At 45.0% G+C, this 25,653-nt stretch overlaps 1 protein-coding gene across 4 annotated transcripts in view; it reads right to left on the reverse strand.

The window, feature by feature from the left end:
- Positions 1 to 25,653, reverse strand: part of LOC106591398 (polycystin-1) — a 208,500-nt gene that overhangs the window by 141,199 nt on the left and 41,648 nt on the right. For all 4 annotated transcript variants that reach the window (XM_045690822.1, XM_045690823.1, XM_045690824.1 and 1 more), the window contains exons 3-10: positions 24,739 to 24,810; positions 22,742 to 22,813; positions 18,576 to 18,739; positions 18,159 to 18,406; positions 15,985 to 16,245; positions 14,398 to 14,566; positions 12,759 to 12,936; positions 570 to 784 (exon numbers count right to left, since the gene is read on the reverse strand). In XM_045690822.1, the coding sequence (XP_045546778.1) occupies positions 570 to 784; positions 12,759 to 12,936; positions 14,398 to 14,566; positions 15,985 to 16,245; positions 18,159 to 18,406; positions 18,576 to 18,739; positions 22,742 to 22,813; positions 24,739 to 24,810 (1,379 nt within the window). The remainder of the gene's footprint in view (positions 1 to 569; positions 785 to 12,758; positions 12,937 to 14,397; positions 14,567 to 15,984; positions 16,246 to 18,158; positions 18,407 to 18,575; positions 18,740 to 22,741; positions 22,814 to 24,738; positions 24,811 to 25,653) is intronic.

Genomic DNA, 25,653 nt, shown 5'->3' on the forward strand with positions numbered 1-25,653 from the left:
CTAGTAGTACTACTGGAGAAAACACTATTCTAGTAGTACTACTGGAGAAAACATTATCCTAGTAGTACTACTGGAGAAAACACTATTCTAGTAGTACTACTGGAGAAAACATTATCCTATTAGTACTACTGAAGAAAACACTATTCTAGTAGTACTACTGGAGAAAACATTATCCTATTAGTACTACTGAAGAAAACACCAATCTAGTAGTACAACTGATAAATAAGAGCGTGTAAAAGGTTTATTCCTACATATGTGACTGTTCCTCAACCTTGGTGTGTGTGTTCCTCTTTGTATACCGTGTGATTACAACATGTCACATCAGGACCTGATGGCCCTGTTGAGAGGGTATGTAACAATGTGAGAGACAGTCGCGGTGGGGGGGGCTGCAGCTGCTGTAATGGAAGAGTAAACAGATACACATCTGGCAGAGTGGCCCCGCTAAGCGCGCGTGTGTGTGTGTGTGTGTGTGTGTGTGTGTGTGTGTGTGTGTGTGTGTGTGTGTGAGAGTGTATCTATCTATCTGTGTGTTCTCTAACATCTGTGTGTGTGTGTGTCTAGTCTCCTACCTTGGGGGCTGTACTGGCAGACGTAGGCCCGTTTAGTGCTGCAGGGGTGTGAGCTGGGCAGAGCTGTGTGGTCTAGAGACACACACACTTTCCCCCGAACCAGCGTAGCCCGGTCTCTCCCTCCGCCCTCGCCCTCCAGCGCCTCCGAGCCGCCCACCCAGCGCAGCGAGCCTGGAGAGTCCACGTCACTGAGACCCAACCAAACACCACGCTCCCTGTAGGGGGTAGAGAACACACACACCTTAGACACACACACTATAGAAAACACACACGTTTAAAGAACACACACACACACGTTAGCGAAGGAGACCACACACACACACACACACACACACACACACACACACACACACACACACACACACACACACACACACACACACACACACACACACACACATCAGTTACGTGTGGTAACAGAACACTAGGGTCACACTAAGGTCTACAGCGTGTGTGTACATGTGTGTGTGTGTGTGTACGTGTGTGTATGTGTACGTGTGTGTGTGTGTACATGTGTGTGTATGTGTACGTGTGTGTGTGTGTGTACATGTGTGTGTGTGTGTACATGTGTGTGTGTGTGTGCGTGTGTGTGTGTGTGTGTGTGTGTGTGTGTGTGTGTGTGTGTTACAGGATTTACTTCTAAACTGTGTCACGACACCATTTAGTTTCAAAAGCTCCTTTTTCCCACCACGAAGAGAAAACTCTGGCTGCCGAAGAGAAAACTCAGACTGCCGAAGAGAAAACTCAGACTGCCGAAGAGAAAACTCAGACTGCCGAAGAGAAAACTCAGACTGCCGAAGAGAAAACTCAGACTGCCGAAGAGAAAACTCAGACTGCCGAAGAGAAAACTCAGGCACAGTGCTTCCTGATCCACTTTAACTCCTGTGCAGAGTTCCACATGGAATGGTTGTTTCTGCTCTCTGAACGTTTGAACAGCACAACAGGCCTTTATTACAGAGCATAGTTCATCTCTCTCTCTCTCTCTCTCTCTCTCTCTCTATCTCTCTCTCTCTCTCCAATTGGTTGTATCTCTTTCACTCGCTGTTATACACTCTCTTCACTCGTTACACACTCACACCCGTTGCTCTTGTTATTTTTCAAATGTCTCTCCCGCTTCCCCTCTCTTCTCTTTTCGTCTCGATTTCTCCAATTCTCGATACACACACACCCGTTCTCTTGTTATTTTTCTAACGTCTCTCTGTAGGGCTCCAGCAGCCAAATACTCACATCTGGAGAAAACTAGAACTGGGGAAAATAGAGGGGAGAGAAAATGAGGTCTTTGTGCCAAAAAAGAAAACAATGAAGAAGTGGGTTCTTACATAAGATGCAGAGGAGAGGAGAGGAGAGGAGAGGAGAGGAGAGGAGAGGAGAGGAGAGGAGAGGAGAGGAGAGGAGAGGAGAGGAGAGGAGAGGAGAGGAGAGGAGAGGAGAGGAGAGGAGAGGAGAGAGGAGGAGAGGAGGAGAGGAGAGGAGGAGAGAGGAGGAGAGGAGGAGAGAAGGAGAGGAGGAGAGGAGAGGAGAGGAGGAGAGAAGAGGAGAGGAGGAGAGAAGAGTGTAGTCTGTATGTAGTCCATCTATACTGTAGATGTTTAACCAGGTAGACTGTAGTCCATCTATACTGTAGATGTTCAACCAGGTAGACTGTAGTCCATCTATACTGTAGATGTTCAACCAGGTAGACTGTAGTCCATCTATACTGTAGATGTTCAACCAGGTAGACTGTAGTCCATCTATACTGTAGATGTTCAACCAGGTAGTCTGTAGTCCATCTATACTGTAGATGTTCAACCAGGTAGACTGTAGTCCATCTATACTGTAGATGTTCAACCAGGTAGTCTGTAGTCCATCTATACTGTAGATGTTCAACCAGGTAGACTGTAGTCCATCTATACTGTAGATGTTCAACCAGGTAGACTGTAGTCCATCTATACTGTAGATGTTCAACCATCTGCAGACTTTTCAACAGCATATCCCCCCGACCTCTTAAGAGCAGAGCCTCAGCCCTCAGATTAATGATGGGTGTGGAGCAGTGAAACACACACACACACACACACACACACACACACACACACACACACACACACACACACACACACACAGTGAACTGTGGAGGACTCTTCCTATGGTTGTGGTGCAGCTGTGTTTATATGACTGGTAGAGACCAGAACAGAGAACCCTGTGTGTGTGTGTGTGTGTGTGTGAGAGCCAGTCTGCACGTGGACCAGCTAGACCAACACTTACCTTACACGTTCTAGAACATATTACATTTCCCCTGAATACATTTCTTCATTTCTCTGACGGTGTAACACCTTGTAGCTGTACAGCCAGGACCACCCACTGATGTCAGATACAATCCTCTGTGTTACAACTCATTTCTTAATTTCTCTGACGGTGTAACACCTTGTAGCTGTACAGCCAGGACCACCCACTGATGTCAGATACAATCCTCTGTGTTACAACTAATTACAACTCATTTCTTCATTTCTCTGACGGTGTAACACCTTGTAGCTGTACAGCCAGGACCACCCACTGATGTCAGATACAATCCTCTGTGTTACAACTAATTACAACTCATTTCTTCCCAACTGCTACTAGCGCTGAGCAATTAACTGACATTTCTGTTATTTTTCCTTTTTTATTTTAAACAACTAATTTACCCACGTCAGTTCAATTCTAATTGTTTCTGAGTGCTCAATGCGCAGTTCCTCTAGAGATAAATCAGGTCAAGGACAAACTACGTGATGTAGTAGGGAGTTGTAGTTCCCAACAGGCCAATATCCTACATACTTCATATATTTAAAAACACAAAATGGATCATACGGGGATGATTTCTGCTTTTTTAAAAGTTACATATCTTGAAAAGTTGATTGCTGACAAGAAAAACATCTTGGGAATATATCAACAATGGACTAATGAAACAAATCGCACAAGATCGTTTCTTTAAACAGAAAGACAAGATGGAGGAGAAAAACAAAAACAACCAAAACAAGAAATTAACAACTAGCAGTGTGTATGTTTTTTATTTCACCTTTATTTAACCAGGTAGGCCAGTTGAGAACAAGTTCTCATTTACAATTGCGACCTGGCCAAGATAAAGCAAAGCAGTTCGACAACATACAAAAACACAGAGTTACACATGGAGTAAAACAACATACAATCAATGATGCAGTAGAAAAAAATAAGACTATATACAATGTGAGCAAATGATGTGAGATAAGGGAGGTAAAGGCAAAAAAGGCCATGGTGGCAAAGTAAATACAATATAGCAAGTAAAACAGTGGAATGGTAGATTTGTAGTTTGAAGAAAGTTCAAAGTTAAAATATAAATAATATGGTGCAAAGGAGCAAAATAAATAAAATAAATAAATACAGTAGGGGAAGAGGTAGTAGTTTGGGCTAAATTATAGATGGGCTATGTACAGGTGCAGTGATCTGGAAGCTGCTCTGATAGCTGGTGCTTAAAGCAAGTGAGGGAGATAAGTGTTTCCAGTTTCAGAGATTTTTGTAGTTCGTTCCAGTCATTGGCAGCAGAGAACTGGAAGGAGAGACGACCAAAGGAGGAGTTGGCTTTAGGGGTGACCAGAGAGATATACCTGCTGGAGCGCGTGCTACAGGTGGGTGCTGCTATGGTGACCAGTGAGCGGAGATAAGGGGGACTTTACCTAGCAGGGTCTTGTAGATGACCTGGAGCCAATGTGTTTGGCGACGATTATGAAGCGAAGTCCAGCCAACGAGAGCGTACAGGTCGCAGTGGTGGGTTGTATATGGGGCTTTGGTGACAAGACGGATGGCACTGTGATAGACTGCATCCAGCTTGTTGAGTAGGGTATTGGAGGCTATTTTGTAAATGACATTGCCGAAGTCGAGGATTGGTAGGATGGTCAGTTTTACGAGGGTATGTTTGGCAGCATGAGTGAAGGATGCTTTGTTGCGAAATAGGAAGCCAATTCTAGATTTAACTTTGGATTGAAGATGATTGATGTGAGTCTGGAAGGAGAGTTTACAGTCTAACCAGACACCTAGGTATTTGTAGTTGTCCACAAATTCTAAGACAGAACCGTCCAGAGAAGTGATGCTGGACAGGCGGGCAGGTGCAGGCAGCGATCGGTTGAAGAGCATGCATTTAGTTTTACTTGTGTTTAGGAGCAGTTGGAGACCACGGAAGGAGAGTTGAATGGCATTGAAGCTCGTCTGGAGGGTTGTTAACACAGTGTCCAAAGAAGGGCCAGATGTATACAGAATGGTGTCGTCTGCGTAGAGGTGGATCAGAGATTCACCAGCAGCAAGAGCGACATCATTGATGTATACAGAGAAAAGAGTTGGCCCAAGAATTGAACCCTGTGGTACCCCATAGAGACTGCCAGAGGTCCGGACAGCAGGCCCTCCGATTTGACACACTGAACTCTGTCAGAGAAGTAGTTGGTGAACCAGGCGACGCAATCGTTTGAGAAACCAAGGCTACTGAGTCTGCCGATGAGGATGTGATGATTAACCGAGTCAAAAGCTTTGGCCAGGTCAATGAATACGGCAGCACAGTATTGTTTCTTATCGATGGCGGTTACGATGTCGTTTAGGACCTTGAGCGTGGCTGAGGTGCACCCATGACCAGCTCTGAAACCAGATTGCATAGCGGAGAGGGTGCGGTGGGATTCGAAATGGTCGGTAATCTGTTTTTTGACTTGGCTTTCGAAGACCTTAGAAAGGCAGGGTAGGATGGATATAGGTCTGTAGCAATTTGGGTCAAGAGTGTCACCTCCTTTGAAGAGGGGGATGACAGCAGCTGCTTTCCAATCTATGGGAATCTCAGACGACACGAAAGAGAGGTTGAACAGGCTAGTAATAGGGGTTGCAATAATTTCGGCAGATAATTTAAAAAATAAAGGGTCCAGATTGTCAAGCCCAGCTGATTTATAGGGGTCCAGATTTTGCAGCTCTTTCAGAACATCAGCTGAATGGATTTGGGAGAAGGAGAAATGGGGGAGGCTTGGGCAAGTAGCTGTGGGGGGTGCAGTGCTGTTGAATGCAGTAGGGGTAGTTAAGTGGAAAGCATGGCCAGCCGTAGAAAAATGCTTATTGAAATTCTCAATTATAGTGGGCTTATCGGTGGTGACAGAGTTTCCTATCCTCAGTGCAGTGGGCAGTTGGGAGGAGGTGTTCTTATTCTCCATGGACTTTACAATGTCCCAGAACTTTTTAGAGTTTGAGTTGCAGGAAGCAAATTCTGTTTGAAAAAGCTAGCCTTGGCGTTTCTAACTGCCTGTGTGTATTGGTTTCTAACTTCCCTGAAAAGTTGCATATCGCGGGGGCAGTTCGATGCTAATGCAGAACCCCACAGGATGTTTTTGTGTTGGTTAAGGGCAGTCAGGTCTGGGGAGAACCAAGGGCTATATCTGTTCCTGGTTCTAAATTTCTTGAATGGGGCATGCTTATTTAAGATGGTTTTTAAATAACCAGGCATCCTCTACTGACGGGATGAGTTCAATATCCTTCCAGGATACCAGGGCCAGGTCGATTAGAAAGGCTTGCTCGTTGAAATGTTTCAGGGAGCGTTTGACAGTGATGAGTGGAGGTCGTTTGACCGCTGACCCATTACGGGTGCAGGCAATGAGGCAGTGATCTCTGAGATCTTGGTTGAAAACAGCAGAGGTGTATTTAGAGGGCACGTTGGTTAGGATGATATCTATGAGGGTGCCAGTGTTTGCGGCTTTGGGGTTGTACCTGGTGGGTTCATTAATAATTTGTGTGAGATTGAGGGCATCAAGCTTGGATTGTAGGATGGCTGGGGTGTTAAGCATGTCCCAGTTTAGGTCACCTAGTAGCACGAGCTCTGAAGATAGATGGGGGGCAATCAGTTCACATATGGTGTCCAGAGCACAGCTAGGGGCCGAGGGGGGTCTATAGATTTACATTTACATTTACATTTAAGTCATTTAGCAGACGCTCTTATCCAGAGCGACTTACAAATTGGTGCATTCACCTTATGATTTCCAGTGGAACAACCACTTTACAATAGTGCATCTAAATCTTTTAAGGGGGGGGGGGGTAGAAGGATTACTTTATCCTATCCTAGGTATTCCTTAAAGAGGTGGGGTTTCAGGTGTCTCCGGAAGGTGGTGATTGACTCCGCTGTCCTGGCGTCGTGAGGGAGCTTGTTCCACCATTGGGGTGCCAGAGCAGCGAACAGTTTTGACTGGGCTGAGCGGGAACTGTGCTTCCTCAGAGGTAGGGGGGCCAGCAGTCCAGAGGTGGATGAACGCAGTGCCCTTGTTTGGGTGTAGGGCCTGATCAGAGCCTGAAGGTATGGAGGTGCCGTTCCCTTCACAGCTCTGTAGGCAATCACCATGGTCTTGTAGCGGATGCGAGCTTCAACTGGAAGCCAGTGGAGAGAGCGGAGGAGCGGGGTGACGTGAGAGAATTTGGGAAGGTTGAACACCAGACGGGCTGCGGCGTTCTGGATGAGTTGTAGGGGTTTAATGGCACAGGCAGGGAGCCCAGCCAACAGCGAGTTGCAGTAATCCAGACGGGAGATGACAAGTGCCTGGATTAGGACCTGCGCCGCTTCCTGTGTGAGGCAGGGTCGTACTCTGCGAATGTTGTAGAGCATGAACCTACAGGATCGGGTCACCGCCTTGATGTTAGTGGAGAACGACAGGGTGTTGTCCAGGATCACGCCAAGGTTCTTAGCACTCTGGGAGGAGGACACAAGGGAGTTGTCAACCGTGATGGCGAGATCATGGAACGGGCAGTCCTTCCCCGGGAGGAAGAGCAGCTCCGTCTTGCCGAGGTTCAGCTTGAGGTGGTGATCCGTCATCCACACTGATATGTCTGACAGACATGCAGAGATGCGATTCGCCGCCTGGTTATCAGAAGGGGGAAAGGAGAAGATTAATTGTGTGTCGTCTGCATAGCAATGATAGGAGAGACCATGTGAGGATATGACAGAGCCAAGTGACTTGGTGTATAGCGAGAATAGGAGAGGGCCTAGAACAGAGCCCTGGGGGACACCAGTGGTGAGAGCGCATGGTGCGGAGACAGATTCTCGCCACGCCACCTGGTAGGAGCGACCTGTCAGGTAGGACGCAATCCAAGCGTGGGCCGCGCCGGAGATGCCCAACTCGGAGAGGGTGGAGAGGAGGATCTGATGGTTCACAGTATCAAAGGCAGCAGATAGGTCTAGAAGGATGAGAGCAGAGGAGAGAGAGTTAGCTTTAGCAGTGCGGAGAGCCTCCGTGACACAGAGAAGAGCAGTCTCAGTTGAATGCCCAGTCTTGAAACCTGACTGATTAGGATCAAGAAGGTCATTCTGAGAGAGATAGCAGGAGAGCTGGCCAAGGACGGCACGTTCAAGAGTTTTGGAGAGAAAAGAAAGAAGGGATACTGGTCTGTAGTTGTTGACATCGGAGGGATCGAGTGTTGGTTTTTTCAGAAGGGGTGCAACTCTCGCTCTCTTGAAGACGGAAGGGACGTAGCCAGCGGTCAAGGATGAGTTGATGAGCGAGGTGAGGAAGGCGAGAAGGTCTCCGGAAATGGTCTGGAGAAGAGAGGAGGGGATAGGGTCAAGGGGGCAGGTTGTTGGGCAGCCGGCCGTCACAAGACGCGAGATTTCATCTGGAGAGAGAGGGGAGAAAGAGGTCAAAGCACAGGGTAGGGCAGTGTGAGCAGGACCAGCGGTGTCGTTTGACTTGACGAGGATCGGATATCGTCAACCTTCTTTTCAAAATGGTTGACGAAGTCATCCGCAGAGAGGGAGGAGGGGGGGCGGGGGAGGAGGATTCAGGAGGGAGGAGAAGGTAGCAAAGAGCTTCCTAGGGTTAGAGGCAGATGCTTGGAATTTAGAGTGGTAGAAAGTGGCTTTAGCAGCAGAGACAGAAGAGGAGAATGTAGAGAGGAGGGAGTGAAAGGATGCCAGGTCCGCAGGGAGGCGAGTTTTCCTCCATTTCCGCTCGGCTGCCCGGAGCCCTGTTCTGTGAGCTCGTAGTGAGTCGTCGAGCCACGGAGCAGGAGGGGAGGACCGAGCCGGCCTGGAGGATAGGGGACAGAGAAAATCAAAGGATGCAGAAAGGGAGGAGAGGAGGGTTGAGGAGGCAGAATCAGGAGATAGGTTGGAGAAGGTTTGAGCAGAGGGAAGAGATGATAGGATGGAAGAGGAGAGAGTAGCGGGAGAGAGAGAGCGAAGGTTGGGACGGCGCAATACCATCCGAGTAGGGGCAGAGTGAGAAGTGTTGGATGAGAGCAAGAGGGAAAAGGATACAATGTAGTGGTCGGAGATTTGGAGGGGAGTTGCAATGAGATTAGTGGAAGAACAGCATCTAGTAAAGATGAGGTCAAGCGTATTGCCTGCCTTGTGAGTAGGGGGGGAAGGTGAGAGGGTGAGGTCAAAAGAGGAGAGGAGTGGAAAGAAGGAGGCAGAGAGGAATGAGTCAAAGGTAGACGTGGGGAGGTTAAAGTCACCCAGAACTGTGAGAGGTGAGCCATCCTCAGGAAAGGAACTTATCAAGGCGTCAAGCTCATTGATGAACTCTCCAAGGAAACCTGGAGGGCGATAAATGATAAGGATGTTAAGCTTGAAAGGGCTGGTAACTGTGACAGCATGGAATTCAAATGAGGAGATAGACAGATGGGTCAGGGGAGAAAGAGAGAATGTCCACTTGGGAGCGATGAGGATTCCAGTGCCACCACCCCGCTGGCTCGATGCTCTAGGGGTATGCGAGAACACGTGGGCAGACGAAGAGAGAGCAGTAGGAGTAGCAGTGTTATCTGTGGTAATCCATGTTTCCGTCAGCGCCAGGAAGTCTAGGGACTGGAGGGTAGCATAGGCTGAGATGAACTCAGCCTTGTTGGCTGCAGACCGGCAGTTCCAGAGGCTGCCGGAGACCTGGAACTCCACGTGGGTCGTGCGCGCTGGGACCACCAGGTTAGAGTGGCAGCGGCCACGCGGTGTGAAGCGTTTGTATGGCCTGTGCAGAGGGGAGAGACCAGGGATAGACAGACACATAGTTGACAAGCTACAGAAGTGTTGTTTCTTGTATTATTGTCTCTTGTGTCTTTAGAGAACTGTTTCACTTTGATATCCTTTTTCTTCTGTCCTGATTTTCTCTTTCTTTTCTTCTGTTAACTAGATATTCTTTGTTGTTCTTCGTTAGCTAGCTAGCTTCTTCCAAAAGAGTCCCTAGCAACTGCTTAGCAACTGGTAAACAATTCAGCTAGCTAAGATTACTACAATTTTATGAAAAATAGTTATTTTTCAAAAGCCTATCTTCTCTGTTTGTTGCTTGTTTTTTCTCCTATTCAGTCTTGCAGTTTTCTTTTGCTTTTTTCCGATGTACTTCACTCTAAAAACCATGTAAATTTCAATATTTGTAGGAGCTCATTTTTCAGCTGCTGCTGCTCAAATTGGAGTTCCGGAACCACAGCAGGCGGCGACGGTGAGAGACTTGTTTTTGGAGAGGTGGATTTTTAAAAGTAGAAGTTCAAATTGTTTGGGTACAGACCTGGAAAGCAGGACAGAACTCTGCAGGCTATCTCTGCAGTAGATTGCAACACCGCCCCCTTTGGTCGTTCTATCTTGTCTGAAAACGTTGTAGTTAGGGATGAAGATTTCAGAGTTTTTGGTGGACTTCCTAAGCCAAGATTCAGACACAGCAAGGACATCCGGGTTGGCAGAGTGTGCTAAAGCAGTGAATAAAACAAACTTAGGGAGGAGGCTTCTAATGTTAACATGCATGAAACCAAGGCTATTACGGTTACAGAAGTCATCAAAAGAGAGCGCCTGGGGAGTAGGAGTGGAGCCAGGCCCTGCAGGGCCTGGATTCACCTCCACATCCCCAGAGGAGCAGAGAAGAATGAGTATGAGGGTACGGCTAAAAGCTATAAGAATTGGTCGTCTGTGACGTCCAGATTAGAGAGTAAAAGGAGCAGGTTTCTGGGGGCGCTAAAATAGCTTCAAGGTATAATGTACAGACAAAGGTATGGTGGGATGTGAATACAGAGGAGGTAAACCTAAGCATTTAGTGATGATGAGAGAGATATTGTCTCTAGAAACATCATTGAAACCAGAAGATGTCATAGCATGTGTGGGTGGAGGAACTGAGAGGTTGGATAAGGTATAATGAGCAGGGCTAGAGGCTCTACAGTGAAATAAGCCAATAAACACTAACCAGAACAGCAATGGACATTGCATATTGACATTAAGGAGAGGCATGCTTAGCCGAGTGATCAAAGGGTCCAGTGAGATTCAGACAGCTAGCCGGGCCATAGGTAGCAAGCTGGTGGAAGATGGAGGGAGGTCTGTTTTTAGCCACCTCGTGCGTTTCCGTCTGTGGGTTAGTGGGGTTCCGTGTGGAAGGGGGGACCAGTCCAAGTTGGCAGAATAGTTAGTTATAGTGGCCCAAGAAAAGTGTCCGATAGACCTATTCAGATCGCGGCCGATAAGACAGCTAACGATTAGCCGGCCGCAGATGGGCGATCAGGTTACGTCGCGACGGAGGGGCCAGTTGGATAAGTCCCTCGGGCAGATAACGTCGGTGGTCCAGTCGTGAAGGCCCGATGGGGCTCCGCATCGGCAGTAAAACGGGTCAGGATAGGTGATTGTAGCCCAGGAGACACTTCAGCTGGCTAGCTCAGGAAAAGCCCCCGAGTGGCTGACGGAACTCTTCAGCTGGCTAGCTCAGGAATAATGTGTGTTAATTCCGGGACCGACGTTGCCAATAGTCACTCAGGTAGCAGCTAGTTAGCTGCAAGATCCAGGTGTAAATGTCCAGAGCCTGCGGTAGAAATCGGGGAAAGGAGAGAGAATAGGTCTGGTATGCTCTGGTCTGAGTCGCGCTGTACAAAAACTGGCGATAGCTTTTCGAGCTAATGGATAGCTGAGGACAGCTAACCGTGGCTAGCTGAACTCCAACGTTAGCCAGTGAAAATGGCTAACCTCTGGCTAGCTTCTGTTGTGGATTTCAGATTTGAGGTAAATAATACTTTCTTTTTTAAATTGGTGAGGCGGGTTGCAGGAGAGTGCTTTGAGGTTGAGTTTTAGAAGAAAAAATTAAAAAAGATATGTGAAGAAAAATATGTAAATATATATATACACGGGACACGACAAGAGGAGGGTAAAGGACGTCTGAACTGCTACGCCATCTTGGAATGAATGTATATAAACTACCGTTCAAAACTCTGGGGTCACTTAGAAATGTCCTTGTTTTTGAAAGAAAAGCACATTTTCTGTCCATTAAAATAACATCAAATTGATCAGAAATACAGTGTAGACATTGTTAATGTTGTAAATGACTATTGTAGCTGGAAACGGCTGATTTTTAATGGAATATCTACACAGGCGTACAGAGGCCTATTATCAGCAACCATCACTCCTGTGTTCCAATGGCACGTTGTGTTAGCTAATCCAAGTTTATCATTTTAAAAGGATAATTGATCATTAGAAAATCCTTTTGCATTATTTTAGCACAGCTGAAAACTGTTGTGCTGATTTAAAGAAGCAATAAAACTGGCCTTCTTTAGACTAGTTGAGTATCTGGAGCATCAGCATTTGTGGGTTCGATTACAAGCTCAAAATGACCAGAAACAAAGAACTTTCTTCTGAAACTCATCAGTCTATTCTTGTTCTGAGAAATGAAGGCTATTCCATGCAAGAAATTGACAAGAAACTGAAGATCTCGTACAACACTGTGTACTACTCCCTTCACAGAACAGCGCAAACTGGCTCTAACCAGAATAGAAAGAGTGGGAGGCCCCGGTGCACAACTGAGCAAGAGGACAAGTACATTAGACGGTCTAGTTTGAGAAACAGATGCCTCACAAGTCCTCAACTGCTTCATTAAATAGTACCCGCAAAACACCAGTCTCAATGTCAACAGTGAAGAGGCGACTCCGGGATGCTGGCCTTCTAGGCAGAGTTGCAAAGAAAAAGCCATATCTGAGACTGGCCAATAAAAATAAGCTTTTGAACGTGTGTGTGTGTGTGTGTGTGTGTGTGTGTGTGTGTGTGTGTGTGTGTGTGTGTGTGTGTGTGTAACTATGTCTCACTGTAGGAAGCCATAAACAGAGCTACACCAGCCAACTTAATGTGTGACAGCACACACACACACACACACACACACACACACACACACACACACACACACACACACACACACACACACACACACCAGCCCCCCACCCCCTCCTCTTCCCACTACTCACTGTGTGACTCTGCAGGCCAGCAGCCTGCGTAGGGCGTCAGTGCGGACCACGGCCAGGTCTCCCCCTGTAGAGGAGCACTGTCGCCTGGCCTCGGACCAGCTGAACTCCCCTGGAACCAACTGGAAGCACTGGGACGAGTCTGCATGGAACACTGCATCCCTGGGACAAAATGGTGTGGCTGGGGGGGGAATGGATGTGGGGGACGAGAGGAGAGAGATCAATGTTATTTGTTGTAAATACCACAACTGTGCTGTTTCTGTGTGCCGTTTCCTTCCAATATAAGATAATACCTCGTCATACCAACAAAATGTGATGAATTGAGAAAGAGGAGAGGAGAGAGAAAGAGGAAGAAGGAAGGGCAGAGGTGGTGAAAGAACGAGAGTGACAGAAAAAGAGAGAGGGAGAAGGTAAACGGTATCTTTTGACATTCCATTTTTTTGTTTACTTTCGCTTTGCCAATGAAATGTTGACTTTTTCAAACAGACACAAGTATAATTTCAACTTGGGCTTTTAGAGGCTGAGAGAGAAACAAGACACATATCTCACTATCAATGAGGCAGAGATGAAGAGAGAGAGAGAGAGAGAGAGAGAGAGAGAGGAGAGAGGAGAGAGAGAGAGAGAGAGAAGAGAGAGATAGAGAGATATAGAAGAGAGATAGAGAGATAGACAGAAGAAAGAGATAGAGAGAACAGAGAGATAGAGAAGAGAAAGTTCTAATATGACAGCCAGACAGCCAGACTAAAGCATTACTTTAAGACTACTAGCCACTATTCCAGACTAAAGTAACATCTCTGTTTTTCATCCCCACCCTGTCCTCTAACGCCAGATGCTTTCTCTCTACCTCCGTCTTCCTCTTCTCTCTCCTTTACTTTATTCTCTGGTTTGTAGTGTGGCCAGCCTCTCTCTCTACCTCCGTCTTCCTCTTCTCTCTCCTTTACTTTATTCTCTGGTTTGTAGTGTGGCCAGCCTCTCTCTCTACCTCCGTCTTCCTCTTCTCTCTCCTTTACTTTATTCTCTGGTTTGTAGTGTGGCCAGCCTCTCTCTCTACCTCCGTCTTCCTCTTCTCTCTCCTTTACTTTATTCTCTGGTTTGTAGTGTGGCCAGCCTCTCTCTCTACCTCCGTCTTCCTCTTCTCTCTCCTTTACTATATTCTCTGGTTTGTAGTGTGGCCAGCCTCTCTCTCTACCTCCGTCTTCCTCTTCTCTCTCCTTTACTTTATTCTCTGGTTTGTAGTGTGGCCAGCCTCTCTCTCTACCTCCGTCTTCCTCTTCTCTCTCCTTTACTTTATTCTCTGGTTTGTAGTGTGGCCAGCCTCTCTCTCTACCTCCGTCTTCCTCTTCTCTCTCCTTTACTTTATTCTCTGGTTTGTAGTGTGGCCAGCCTCTCTCTCTACCTCCGTCTTCCTCTTCTCTCTCCTTTACTTTATTTTCTGGTTTGTAGTGTGGCCAGCCTCTCTTTCTCAGAGCCATTGATGGACACACCAGAGTTGAAGAGAAACAGAGAGAACAGAATATGAAAGAGAGAAAACTTCACAGGCACTCACAGAGGAGGACGAGACTGTGTGTGTGTGTGTGTGTGTGTGTGTGTGTGTGTGTGTGTGTGTGTGTGTGTGTGTGTGTGTGTGTGTGTGTGTTCTGACCTCTGGCGGCCTCCTGTCCGTCCTTAGTGATCCTCCAATCCACCGCCACGCCCTCGCCCCCCCAGCTGACCAGTCTTACCCCCAGGCTCTGATTGGCTACGGTCAGCGGTGGGCAGTGCAGCTCCAACCGAGGGGGCAGAGTCACTCTCACCTCCCTGCGTACACACACCTGGACACACACATATTCTGGTACATTCACACACATCCAAGCATGGGTTCTGTGTATTGTGTGTACTGTAACTTACAGTGTACAAGACTAAAAAGGTTTTCAGCTCTTTAACATCCAAGGTAAGAACGATAGAATTACCTCTAGAATGATAGAATTACCTCTAGAATGATAGAATTACCTCTAGAATGATAGAATGATAGAATTACCTCTAGAATGATAGAATTACCTCTAGAATGATAGAACGATAGAATTAGCTCTAGAATGAGAGAATGATAGAATTACCTCTAGAATGGATGAATTACCTCTAGAACGATAGAATTACCTCTAGAATGATAGAATTACCTCTAGAATGATAGAATGATAGAATTACCTCTAGAATGATAGAATGATAGAATTACCTCTAGAATGATAGAATTACCTCTAGAATGATAGAACGATAGAATTACCTCTAGAATGATAAATGATAGAATGATAGAATTGCCTCTAGAATGATAGAATGATAGAATTACCTCTAGAATGATAGAATTACCTCTAGAATGATAGAATTACCTCTAGAATGATAAAATGATAGAATTACCTCTAGAATGATAGAATTACCTCTAGAATGATAGAATTACATTTACATTTACATTTTAGTCATTTAGCAGACGCTCTTATCCAGAGTGACTTACAGTAGTGAATACATACATTTCATTTCATACATTTTTTTTCCTTGTCCATACTGGAATTACCTCTAGAATGATAGAATGATAGAATTACCTCTAGAATCATAGAATTACCTCTAGAATGATAGAATTACCTCTAGAATGATAGAATGATAGAATTACATCTAGAATGATAGAATTACCTCTAGAATGATAGAATTACCTCTAGAATGATAGAATGATAGAATTACATCTAGAATGATAGAATTACCTCTAGAATGATAGAACAATAGATTTACCTCTAGAATGATAGAATTACCTCTAGAATGATAGAATTACCTCTAGAATGATAGAACATTAGAATTACCTCTAGAATTATAGAATTACCTCTAGAACGATAGAACGATAGAATTACCTCTAGAATGATAGAACAATATAATTACCTATAGAACGATAGAATTACCTCTAGAATGATAGAACGATAGAATTACCTCTAGAACGATAGAATTACCTCTAGAACGATAGAATGATAGAATTACCTCTAGAATGATAAAACGATAGAATTACCTCTAGAACGATAGAATTACCTCTAGAACGATGGAACGATAGAATTACCTCTAGAACGATAGAATTACCTCTAGAATGATAGAATTACCTCTAGAACGATGGAACGATAGAATTACCTCTAGAACGATAGAATGATAGAATTACCTCTAGAATGATAGAACGATAGAATTACCTATAGAATGATAGAACTAAATGATAAAGGGTTACCTCCTTGGGTCCGGCCCAGGCGGTGACACTGACAGGGTAGCGCCCAGGGACAGCGTATTTATGACGCGTTGTCATGTCGACCGTTTCCGTAGCGTTGACCCGGGGTGAAAGGTCACCGAAGTCCCAGGAGAGAGTGACAGGGGTCACCGAAGAGAGGATGGACAGATGAGCGGAGGAGTGGACGCTGACGGGAGGGAAACGAGGGAGAGACGCAGCGAAGTCCACCGCAAAGACGTCATGGGCCAACGTCCAACCACATTCCTTTAACCAAATCAGAACAAAGTTGGAGTTAGTCCCACCACACTACTTTAACCAATCAGAAGACAGCTACAGTTAGTATCACAGTTAAGTACTTTGTAAATCACAATACAGAGCTGCTACATCTGTACTGTATGTTACTGTGTACACTGCTTTCAGAAAGTATTCATACCCCTTGACTTATTCCACATTTTGTTGTGTTACAGCCTTTAAAATGGATTAAATTGATTTTTTCTCTCACCCAGCTACACACAATACCCCATAATGACAAAGTGAATACATGCTTTTACATCATTTTGCAAGTTTATTGAAAATGAAATACATTAATATATCATTTACATAAGTATTCACAGCCCTGAGTCAATACTTTGTAGAAACACCTTTGGTAGCGATTACAGCTGTGAGTCTTCCTGGGAAAATCTCTAAGAGCTTTGCACACCTGGATTGTACAATATTTGTTCTGTCAAGTTGGTTGTTGATCATTGCTAGACAGACATTTTCAAGTCTTGCCATAGATTTTCAAGCCGATTGATGACAAAACCTGTAACTAGGCCACTCAGAAACATTCAATGTCATCTTGGTAAGCAACTCCAGTGTATATTTGGCCTTGTGTTTTAGGGCATTATCCTGCTGAAAGGTGAATTAATCTCCCAGTGTCTGGTGTAAAGCAGACTGAACCTCTAGGAGTTTGCCAGTGCTTAGCTCTATTCCATTTCTTTTATCCTAAAAAAACTCCCTAGTCTTTGCTGATGACAAGCATACCCATAACATGATGCAGCCACCCAAAAAAGTCAAACTTAAAAAGGTTTTATATACAGTATATGAAGAGTGGTACTCAGTGATATGTTGTGTTGGATTTCCCCCAAACATAACGCTTTGTATTCCGGACAAAGTTAATTTATTTGCCACGTTTTTTTGAAATTTTACTTTAGTGCCGTATTGCAAACAGGATGCATGTTTTATATATTTTTTAAATGTAACAGACCTTTTCACTGTCATTTAGGATAGTATTGTGGAGTAACTATGTTATTGATCCGTCCTCAGTTTTCTCCTATCACAGCTAGTAAACTCTGTAAGTGTTTTAAAGTCACCATTGGCCTCACTGCGAAATCCCTGAGTGGTTTCCTTCCTCTCCGGCAACTGAGTTAGGAAGGACGCCTGTATCTTTATAGTGACTGGGTGTATAGATACACCATCCAAAGTGTAACTAATAACTTTACCATACTCAAAAGGTACATTCAATGTATTTTTATTTATTTATATACACATCTACCAATAGGTGGCCTTCTTTATGAGCCATTGGAAAACCTCCCAGGTCTTTGTGGTTGAATCTGTTTTTGAAATTCACTGCTTGACTGAGGGATCTTACAGATAATTGTATGTGTGGGGTACAGAGGTGAGGTAGTCATTCAAAAATCATGTCAAACACTATTATTGCACACAGAGTGAGTTCATGCAACTTATTATGCGACTTGTTAAGCATATTTTTACTACTGAACGTATTTTGGCTTGTCATAGCAAAGTGGTTGAATACTTACTGACTCAAGACATTTCAGCTTTGCATTTTTAATTAACTAGTAAAAATGTCTAAAAACATAATTCCACTTTGACATTATGGGGTATTGTGGGTAGGCCAGTGACATAAAATCGCAATGTAATCCATTTTAAATTCAGGCTGTACCATGTGGAAAACCTCAAGGAGTGTGAATACTTTCTGAAGACACTGTATATGTACTAATGTAAATCGTTTTCAATAACAAAGTCATCAGGAAGTATTAACAAAAACAAGGAAGTAATCAGGAAGTTATAACAAAAACAAGGAAGTAATCAGGAAGTTATAACAAAAACAAAGAAGTAACCAGGAAGTTACAACAAAGAAAAAGTTATGAGGAAGTCGTTAGCCAGTCTCTGTCCACCTTCATGACGTGAGGCTTGGTGCAGGCAGCAGAGCACTGAGCTTCACTGATGCGGTTGGGTTCATAGTTGGTGCTGCAGAGACACTCCCTCCGGGCCCCCAGGCCCCCGTAGCGCTGGGAGGCCCCGTAACACACAGAGTTACACTCCTCCCGGGAGAAGTTACCCGGCGTGGACGAAGAGAAGATGACCAGCTCACTGCCTCCTCCGCTGTGGTCACTGTCCTCCAGACAGGCTGCATAGTTCAGACCTGGTTAATCAAGACATTAATCAATCAACCAAGCAATACATCTAGAAATGAATGAATTACAACAACTGTGTATACTGTCCTCCAGACACACAGTACAGTTCACAGATCAATCAACTCAACAACTACTGCTATGTGTGTGTGTGTGTGTGTGTTTCCCTGTGTGTCTTACCGCAGGTGAGCAGTGACACGTTGAGAAGTGGTTGGTGTCTCAGGTCGGGCGGTTGGACACAGAGCATGTTCTCTGGGTGACGTACATGCACTCCCCTCTCCTGAAGCCAGCTCACCAGACGAAATAACTTACAGTCACACACAAACGGGTTGCTGCTTAAGTCACTGTGGAGGGGGAGGGAGGGAAAGAGAGAGGGAGGAAGGAGAAAGGGAGGAGAGAAGAGAGGGAGGAGAGGGGGAGGGAGGAGAGAAATAGGGAAAGAGAGAGGAAGGGAGGAGAAAGGCAGGAGAGGGATGGGAGGAGAGAAGAGAGGGAGGGAAAGAGAGAGGGAGGAAGAAAGGGAGGAGATGGATGGGAGGAGAGAAGAGAGGGAGGAGAGAGGGAGGGAGGGAAAGAGAGGAAGGGAGGAGAAAGGGAGAGGAGGAATGGGAGGAGAGAAGAGAGGGAGGGAAAGAGAGAGGAAGGGAGTAGATGGATGGGAGGAAAGAGGAGAGGGAGGAGAGGGAGAGGGAAAGAGAGAGGAAGGGAGGAGAAAGGGAGGAGAGGGATGGGAGGAGAAAAGAGAGGGAGGGAAAGAGAGAGGGAGGAAGAAAAGGAGGAGAGGGATGTGAGAAGAGAGGAGAGAGGGAGGGAGGGAGGGAAAGAGAGAGGAAGGGAGGAGAAAGGGAGGAAAGGGATGGGAGGAGAGAGGTGGATGGAGGGGAGAGAGAGTAGGGAGGAGAAAGGGAAGAGAGGGATGGGAGGAGAGAAGAGAGGGAGGAGGGGGGAGGGAGGGAGAGAGAGAGAGAGTTGGACAGGGTTGGGTACACACAGTTAAACCTGTTGGGGATGGGGGCAGTATTTGCACGGCCGGATAAAAAACGTACCCAATTTAATCTGGTTACTACTCCTGCCCAGTAACTAGAATATGCATATAATTGTTTGATTTGGATAGAAAACTGTTTGAATGGTGTCTGTGAGTATAACAGAACTCATTTGGCAGGCCAAAACCTGACAAGATTCCAAACAGGAAGCGCTCTCTCTGACTATTTCTTGGCCTTCTTGATCATCTCTATCCAAAACAGGGGATCTCTGGTATAACGTGACATTTTCTAACGCTCCCATAGGCTCTCAGAAGGCGCCAGAACTTTGAATGATGACTTTGCAGGCCATGGCTGAAAAACAGTAGCGCATTTGGATAGTGGTCGATCTGAGAACAATGAGACTGGGGCGCTCGTGCACGAGACTCCACCATGTTTACTTTCTCTCTCTTTGAACGAAAACAACGACTCCTGGTCGGAATATTATCGCTTTTTTACGAGAAAAAAAAATGGCATAAAAATTGATTTTAAACAGCGTTTGACATGCTTCGAAGTACGGTAATGGAATATTTTGATTTTTTTTTTGTCACGAAACGCACCGGGCGCGTCACCCTTCTTTACCCTTCGGATAGTGTCTTGAACGCACGAACAAAACGCCGCTACTTGGATATAACTATGGATTATTTGGAACCAAACCAACATTTGTTATTGAAGTAGAAGTCATGGGAGTGCATTCTGACGAAGAACAGCAAAGGTAATCCAATTTTTCTTATAGTAAATCTGAGTTTGGTGAGTACCACACTTGGTGGGTGTCAAAATAGCTAGCCTGTGATGGCCGGGCTATCTACTCAGAATATTGCAAAATGTGCTTTCACCGAAAAGCTATTTTAAAATCGGACATAGCGATTGCATAAATGAGTTCTGTATCTATAATTCTTAAAATAATTGTTATGTTTTTGTGAACGTTTATCGTGAGTAATTTAGTAAATTCACCGGAAGTGTTCGGTGGGAATGCTAGTCACATGCTAGTCACATGTTAATGTAAAAAGCTGGTTTTTGATATAAATATGAACTTGATTGAACAAAACATGCATGTATTGTATAACATAATGTCCTAGGAGTGTCATCTGATGAAGATCATCAGAGGTTAGTGCTGCATTTAGCTGTGGTTTTGGTTTTTGTGACATTATATGCTAGCTTGAAAAATGGGTGTCTGATTATTTCTGGCTGGGTACTCTGCTGACATAATCTAATGTTTTTCTTTCGTTGTAAAGCCTTTTTGAAATCGGACAGTGTGGTTAGATTAACGAGAGTCTTGTCTTTAAAATGGTGTAAAATAGTCATATGTTTGAGAAATTGAAGTAATAGCATTTCTAAGGTATTTGAATATCGCACCACGGGATTCCACTGGCCCATAGAGGTTAAGAGAGAGGAAGAAGAGGGAGTGAGAGACAAGGGAGAGAAGAGAGGAAGGAGTGGGGTATAATTAACAGTAGTGTTCTTTGTGTGGGTGTGAGAGTGAGTTCATAGTGGAAATCTAAACATCAGAGAAATAACAGAGAGATCATACCAACACATTCTCTCTCTGTCTATTTTAGTCTCTGTTTCAGTTGGAGATGTAAACAGAGAAATAACAGAGAGATCATACCAACACATTCTCTCTCTGTCTATTTTAGTCTCTGTTTCAGTTGGAGATGTAAACAGAGAAATAACAGAGAGATCATACCAACACATTCTCTCTCTGTCTATTTTAGTCTCTGTTTCAGTTGGAGATGTAAACAGAGAAATAACAGAGAGATCATACCAACACATTCTCTCTCTGTCTATTTTAGTCTCTGTTTCAGTTGGAGATGTAAACAGAGAAATAACAGAGAGATCATACCAACACATTCTCTCTCTGTCTATTTTAGTCTCTGTTTCAGTTGGCTTTATGGGTGGGTACAGTCTATTTACATTGAAGCAATACAGCCCGAAGGGGGTGTGGTATATGGCCAATATACACCGACTAAGTGCTGTTCTCACAGTCTGATATACCACCGCTGTCAGTCAGTCAGCATTCAGGGCTCCAACCAGCCAGTTTCTAATGAAGTACATACCATATAGAGACATATACCATATAACAGTAGGACATCAGGACATCTGGACTGAGATGAACATCTTTAATAATCACACACTTACCTAACCAGAAAGAGAGAAAGAGAAAAAGAGAAAGAGAGAGAAAGAAAGAGATAAAGAGAGAGAACGAGAAAGAGAGAAGACAAAGAGAGAAAGACAGAAAGTCAGAGAGAAAGAGAAGATTTGTGACCTGTTGCCACAAGAAAAGGTCAACCAGTGAAGAACAAACACCATTATAAATACAACCCATATTTATGTTTATTTATTTTCCCTTTTGTAATTTAACCATTTGTACATCATTACAACACTGTATATATACCATAAATTCCGGACTATAAGCCGCAACTTTTTTCCCAGCTTTGAACCTCACGGCTTAAACAATGACCCGGCTAATACATGGATTTTTCCCGCTTGAACATTTTTTTTCTCCAAAAAAACACATTCTGTGACGTGCTCGGTTTTTTGGCGGCATGAAGCTTTCATTAGACCAATGAAATTGCCGAACGGGTTAAGGTCAAACAACTTTTTTGTTTACTGTTTAGATTAAATCGAGCGCTTTCAAACTTCCCATCATTCTGATTACGGTAGTCATTTTGTCACCCTCATCATGGCAAAGACACGGAGAAATGCATATGATGCAGCTTTCAAGTTGAAGGCGATTGATCTGGCTGTTGGAAAAGGAAATAGAGCTGCTGCACGGGAGCTTGGTCTTAATGAGTCGATGATAAGAAGTTGGAAACAGCAGCGTGAGGAATTGACTCAGTGCAAAAAGACAACTAAAGCTTACTGCTCATTTTTTATTTTTTGTTACAAGCCGTGTTTCGTTAAAGCCTGTTTATTTTTGTTACAAGCCGTGTTTCGTTAAAGCCTGTTTATTTTTGTTACAAGCCGTGTTTCGTTAAAGCCTGTGTGAAGTTCATTTGTTTCAATGTACCGGTAGGCACCTGCGGCTTATAGACATGTGCGGCTTATTTATGTTCAAAAAAAAAAAAAAAATTAAATTCAGTGGCTGCAGCTTATATTCAGGTGCGCTTAACAGTCCGGAAATTACAGTACATACATTCGAAATGTCTTTATTATTTTGAAACTTCTGTGAGTGTAATGTTTACTGTTAATTTTTATTGTTTATTTCACTTTTGTAAATGATCTACTTCACTTGCTTTGGCAATGTTAACATATGTTTCCTATGGTAATAAAACCCCTTGAATTGAGTTAAGAAAGAAAGAGAGAGAGCAGAGTGCTCTTACTTACATTTCTGTTAAATTAAATAAATTATCACATATTTCTTCTTCTATGGTGGTGATCTGGTTGTTACTCAAATCTCTGAAAAAGAGAAAGAACGAGACAGAGGATGACAGACACATATCACCATGACAACCTCCGCCCTCTCTAACCTCCACGCCCTCTCTAACCTCCACGCCCTCTCTAACCTCCACGCCCTCTCTTATCTCCACACTTTACATTCTACCCTTGTTTGTAATTGACCTGCCTGCTAAAATAAAGGTACAATTAAATGTAAATGAAATAGCCCCTCTTCCCGTAGTTAAACCTCCCACCTCCATAATGGCCCCTCTTCCCGTAGTTAAACCTCCCACCTCCATAATGGCCCCTCTTCCCCTAGTTAAACCTCCCACCTCCATAATGGCCCCTCTTCCCCTAGTTAAACCATCCCACCTCCATAATGGCCCCTCTTCCCCTAGTTAAACCTCCCACCTCCATAATGGCCCCTCTTCCCCTAGTTAAACCTCCCACCTCCATAATGGCCCCTCTTCCCCTAGTTAAACCTCCCACCTCCATAATGGCCCCTCTTCCCCTAGTTAAACCTCCCACCTCCATAATGGCCCCTCTTCCCCTAGTTAAATCTCCCACCTCCATAATGGCCCCTCTTCCCGTGGTTAAACCTCCCACCTCCATAACGGCCCCTCTTCCCGTAGTTAAACCTCCCACCTCCATAATGGCCCCTCTTCCCCTAGTTAAACCTCCCACCTCCATAATGGCCCCTCTTCCCCTAGTTAAACCTCCCACCCTCCATAATGGCCCCTCTTCCCCTTGTTTAACCTCCCACCTCCATTATGGGCCCTCTTCCCCTTGTTAAACCTCCCACCTCCATAATGGCCCCTCTTCCCCTAGTTAAACCTCCCACCTCCATAATGGCCCCTCTTCCCCTAGTTAAACCTCCCACCTCCATAATGCCCCCTCTTCCCCTAGTTAAACCTCCCACCCTCCATAATGGCCCCTCTTCCCCTAGTTAAACCTCCCACCCTCCATAATGGCCCCTCTTCCCCTAGTTAAACCTCCCACCCTCCATAATGGCCCCTCTTCCCGTAGTTAAACCTCGTACCTCCATAATGGCCCCTCTTCCCCTAGTTAAACCTCCCACCTCCATAATGGCCCCTCTTCCCCTAGTTAAACCTCCCACCCTCCATAATGGCCCCTCTTCCCCTAGTTAAACCTCCCACCCTCCATAATGGCCCCTCTTCCCCTAGTTAAACCTCCCACCTCCATAATGGCCCCTCTTCCCCTAGTTAAACCTCTCACCTCCATAATGGCCCCTCTTCCCCTAGTTAAACCTCCCACCTCCATAATGGCCTCTCTTCCCCTAGTTAAACCTCCCGCCACCATAATGTCTGGCTGTGTGGTGGTTTGGACAGTGCTGATGGAAAACACTGGAACAGACTGGTAGGAGGAAAGGAAAGGGGGACGAGAAAGGAGTGGAAATGAAAGGGGAAGGGGTGGCAGAGAGAAGGAGGGGTTGGATGGCAAGAAGAAAGCTGTGAAGGAGAGGGTGGAGGCATTTGGTGGGGTGAGAGGATGGTTGAGACTGGTTTAAAGAGAGAGAGAGAGATGGATGGAGGGAGGGAGAGAAGGAGAGAGAGAGAGATGGATGGAGGGAGAGAAGGAGAGAGAGAGATGGATGGAGGGAGGGAGAGAAGGAGAGAGAGAGAGATGGATGGAGGGAGAGAAGGAGAGAGAAAGATGGATGGAGGGAGGGAGAGAAGGAGAGAGAGAGATCTGGAAGTAGAGCCGACAGAGCAGGGGGAGAAGCCAGCTAGAATTGTGCTTAATGGTTCTGTGATTGGTGTGTGTTCCTCTCAGCACAGCCAGACCTCTCCTGCGGGTTCTGCCTACTTAAATACAGACTAAACCACACTGATTTTCCTCTCCTCCCTCCTCCTCCTTTCAGTCCTTCCCCCCTTCCTCCCCCTCTCTCCTCCCATCATCCCCCTCTCCTCCTCTAGGTGACATACAGTATAGAGGACAGGGGTCTGGAGCAGAAGACCCCTCTGGGGAGAACACTGATTCTGTTGTCCTGTAGATACCTGAGAGAGAGAGAGAGAGAGAGAGAGAGAGAGTGAGAGAGAGCGAGAGAGAGAGAGAGAGAGAGAGAGAGAGAGAGAGAGAGAGAGAGAGAGATGTTATTAGTAGAGGTCGACCGATTATGCTTTTTCAACGCCGATACCGATACCGATTATTGGAGGGCCAAAAAAGACCGATGCCGATTAATCGGCCGAGTTTTTTATTGATTTATTTGTAATAATGACAATTACAACAATACTGCATGAACACTTATTTTAACTTAATATAATACATCAATAAAATCAATTTAGCCTCAAATAAATAATGAAACATGTTCAATTTGATTTAAATAATGCAAAAACAAAGTGTTGGAGAAGAAAGTAAAAGTGCAATATGTGCCATGTAAAAAAGCTAACGTTTAAGTTCCTTGCTCAGAACATGAGAACATATGAAAGCTGGTGGTTCCTTTTAACATGAGTCTTCAATATTACCAGGCAAGAAGTTTTAGGTTGAGGTTATTATAGGAATTATAGGACTATTTCGCTCTATACGATTTGTATTTCATATACCTTTGACTATTTAGGTTCCGTCCCTCTCCTCGCTCCTACCTGGGCTCAAACCAGGAACACATCGACGACAGCCACCCTCGAAGCAGCGTTACCCATGCAGAGGAAGGGAAAAAAGTACTCCAAGTCTCAGAGCGAGTGACGTTTGAAACGCTATTAGCGCGCACCCGGCTAACTAGCTAGCCATTTCACATGGGTTACACCAGCCTAATCTCGGGAGTTGATAGGCTTGAAGTCATAAACAGCGCAATGCATTTCAAAGGGCTGCTGGCAAACTGCACGAAAGTGCTATTTTGAATG

Source organism: Salmo salar, chromosome ssa12 (genome assembly GCF_905237065.1).
Source record: "Salmo salar chromosome ssa12, Ssal_v3.1, whole genome shotgun sequence".
Lineage (NCBI taxonomy): Eukaryota > Metazoa > Chordata > Actinopteri > Salmoniformes > Salmonidae > Salmo > Salmo salar.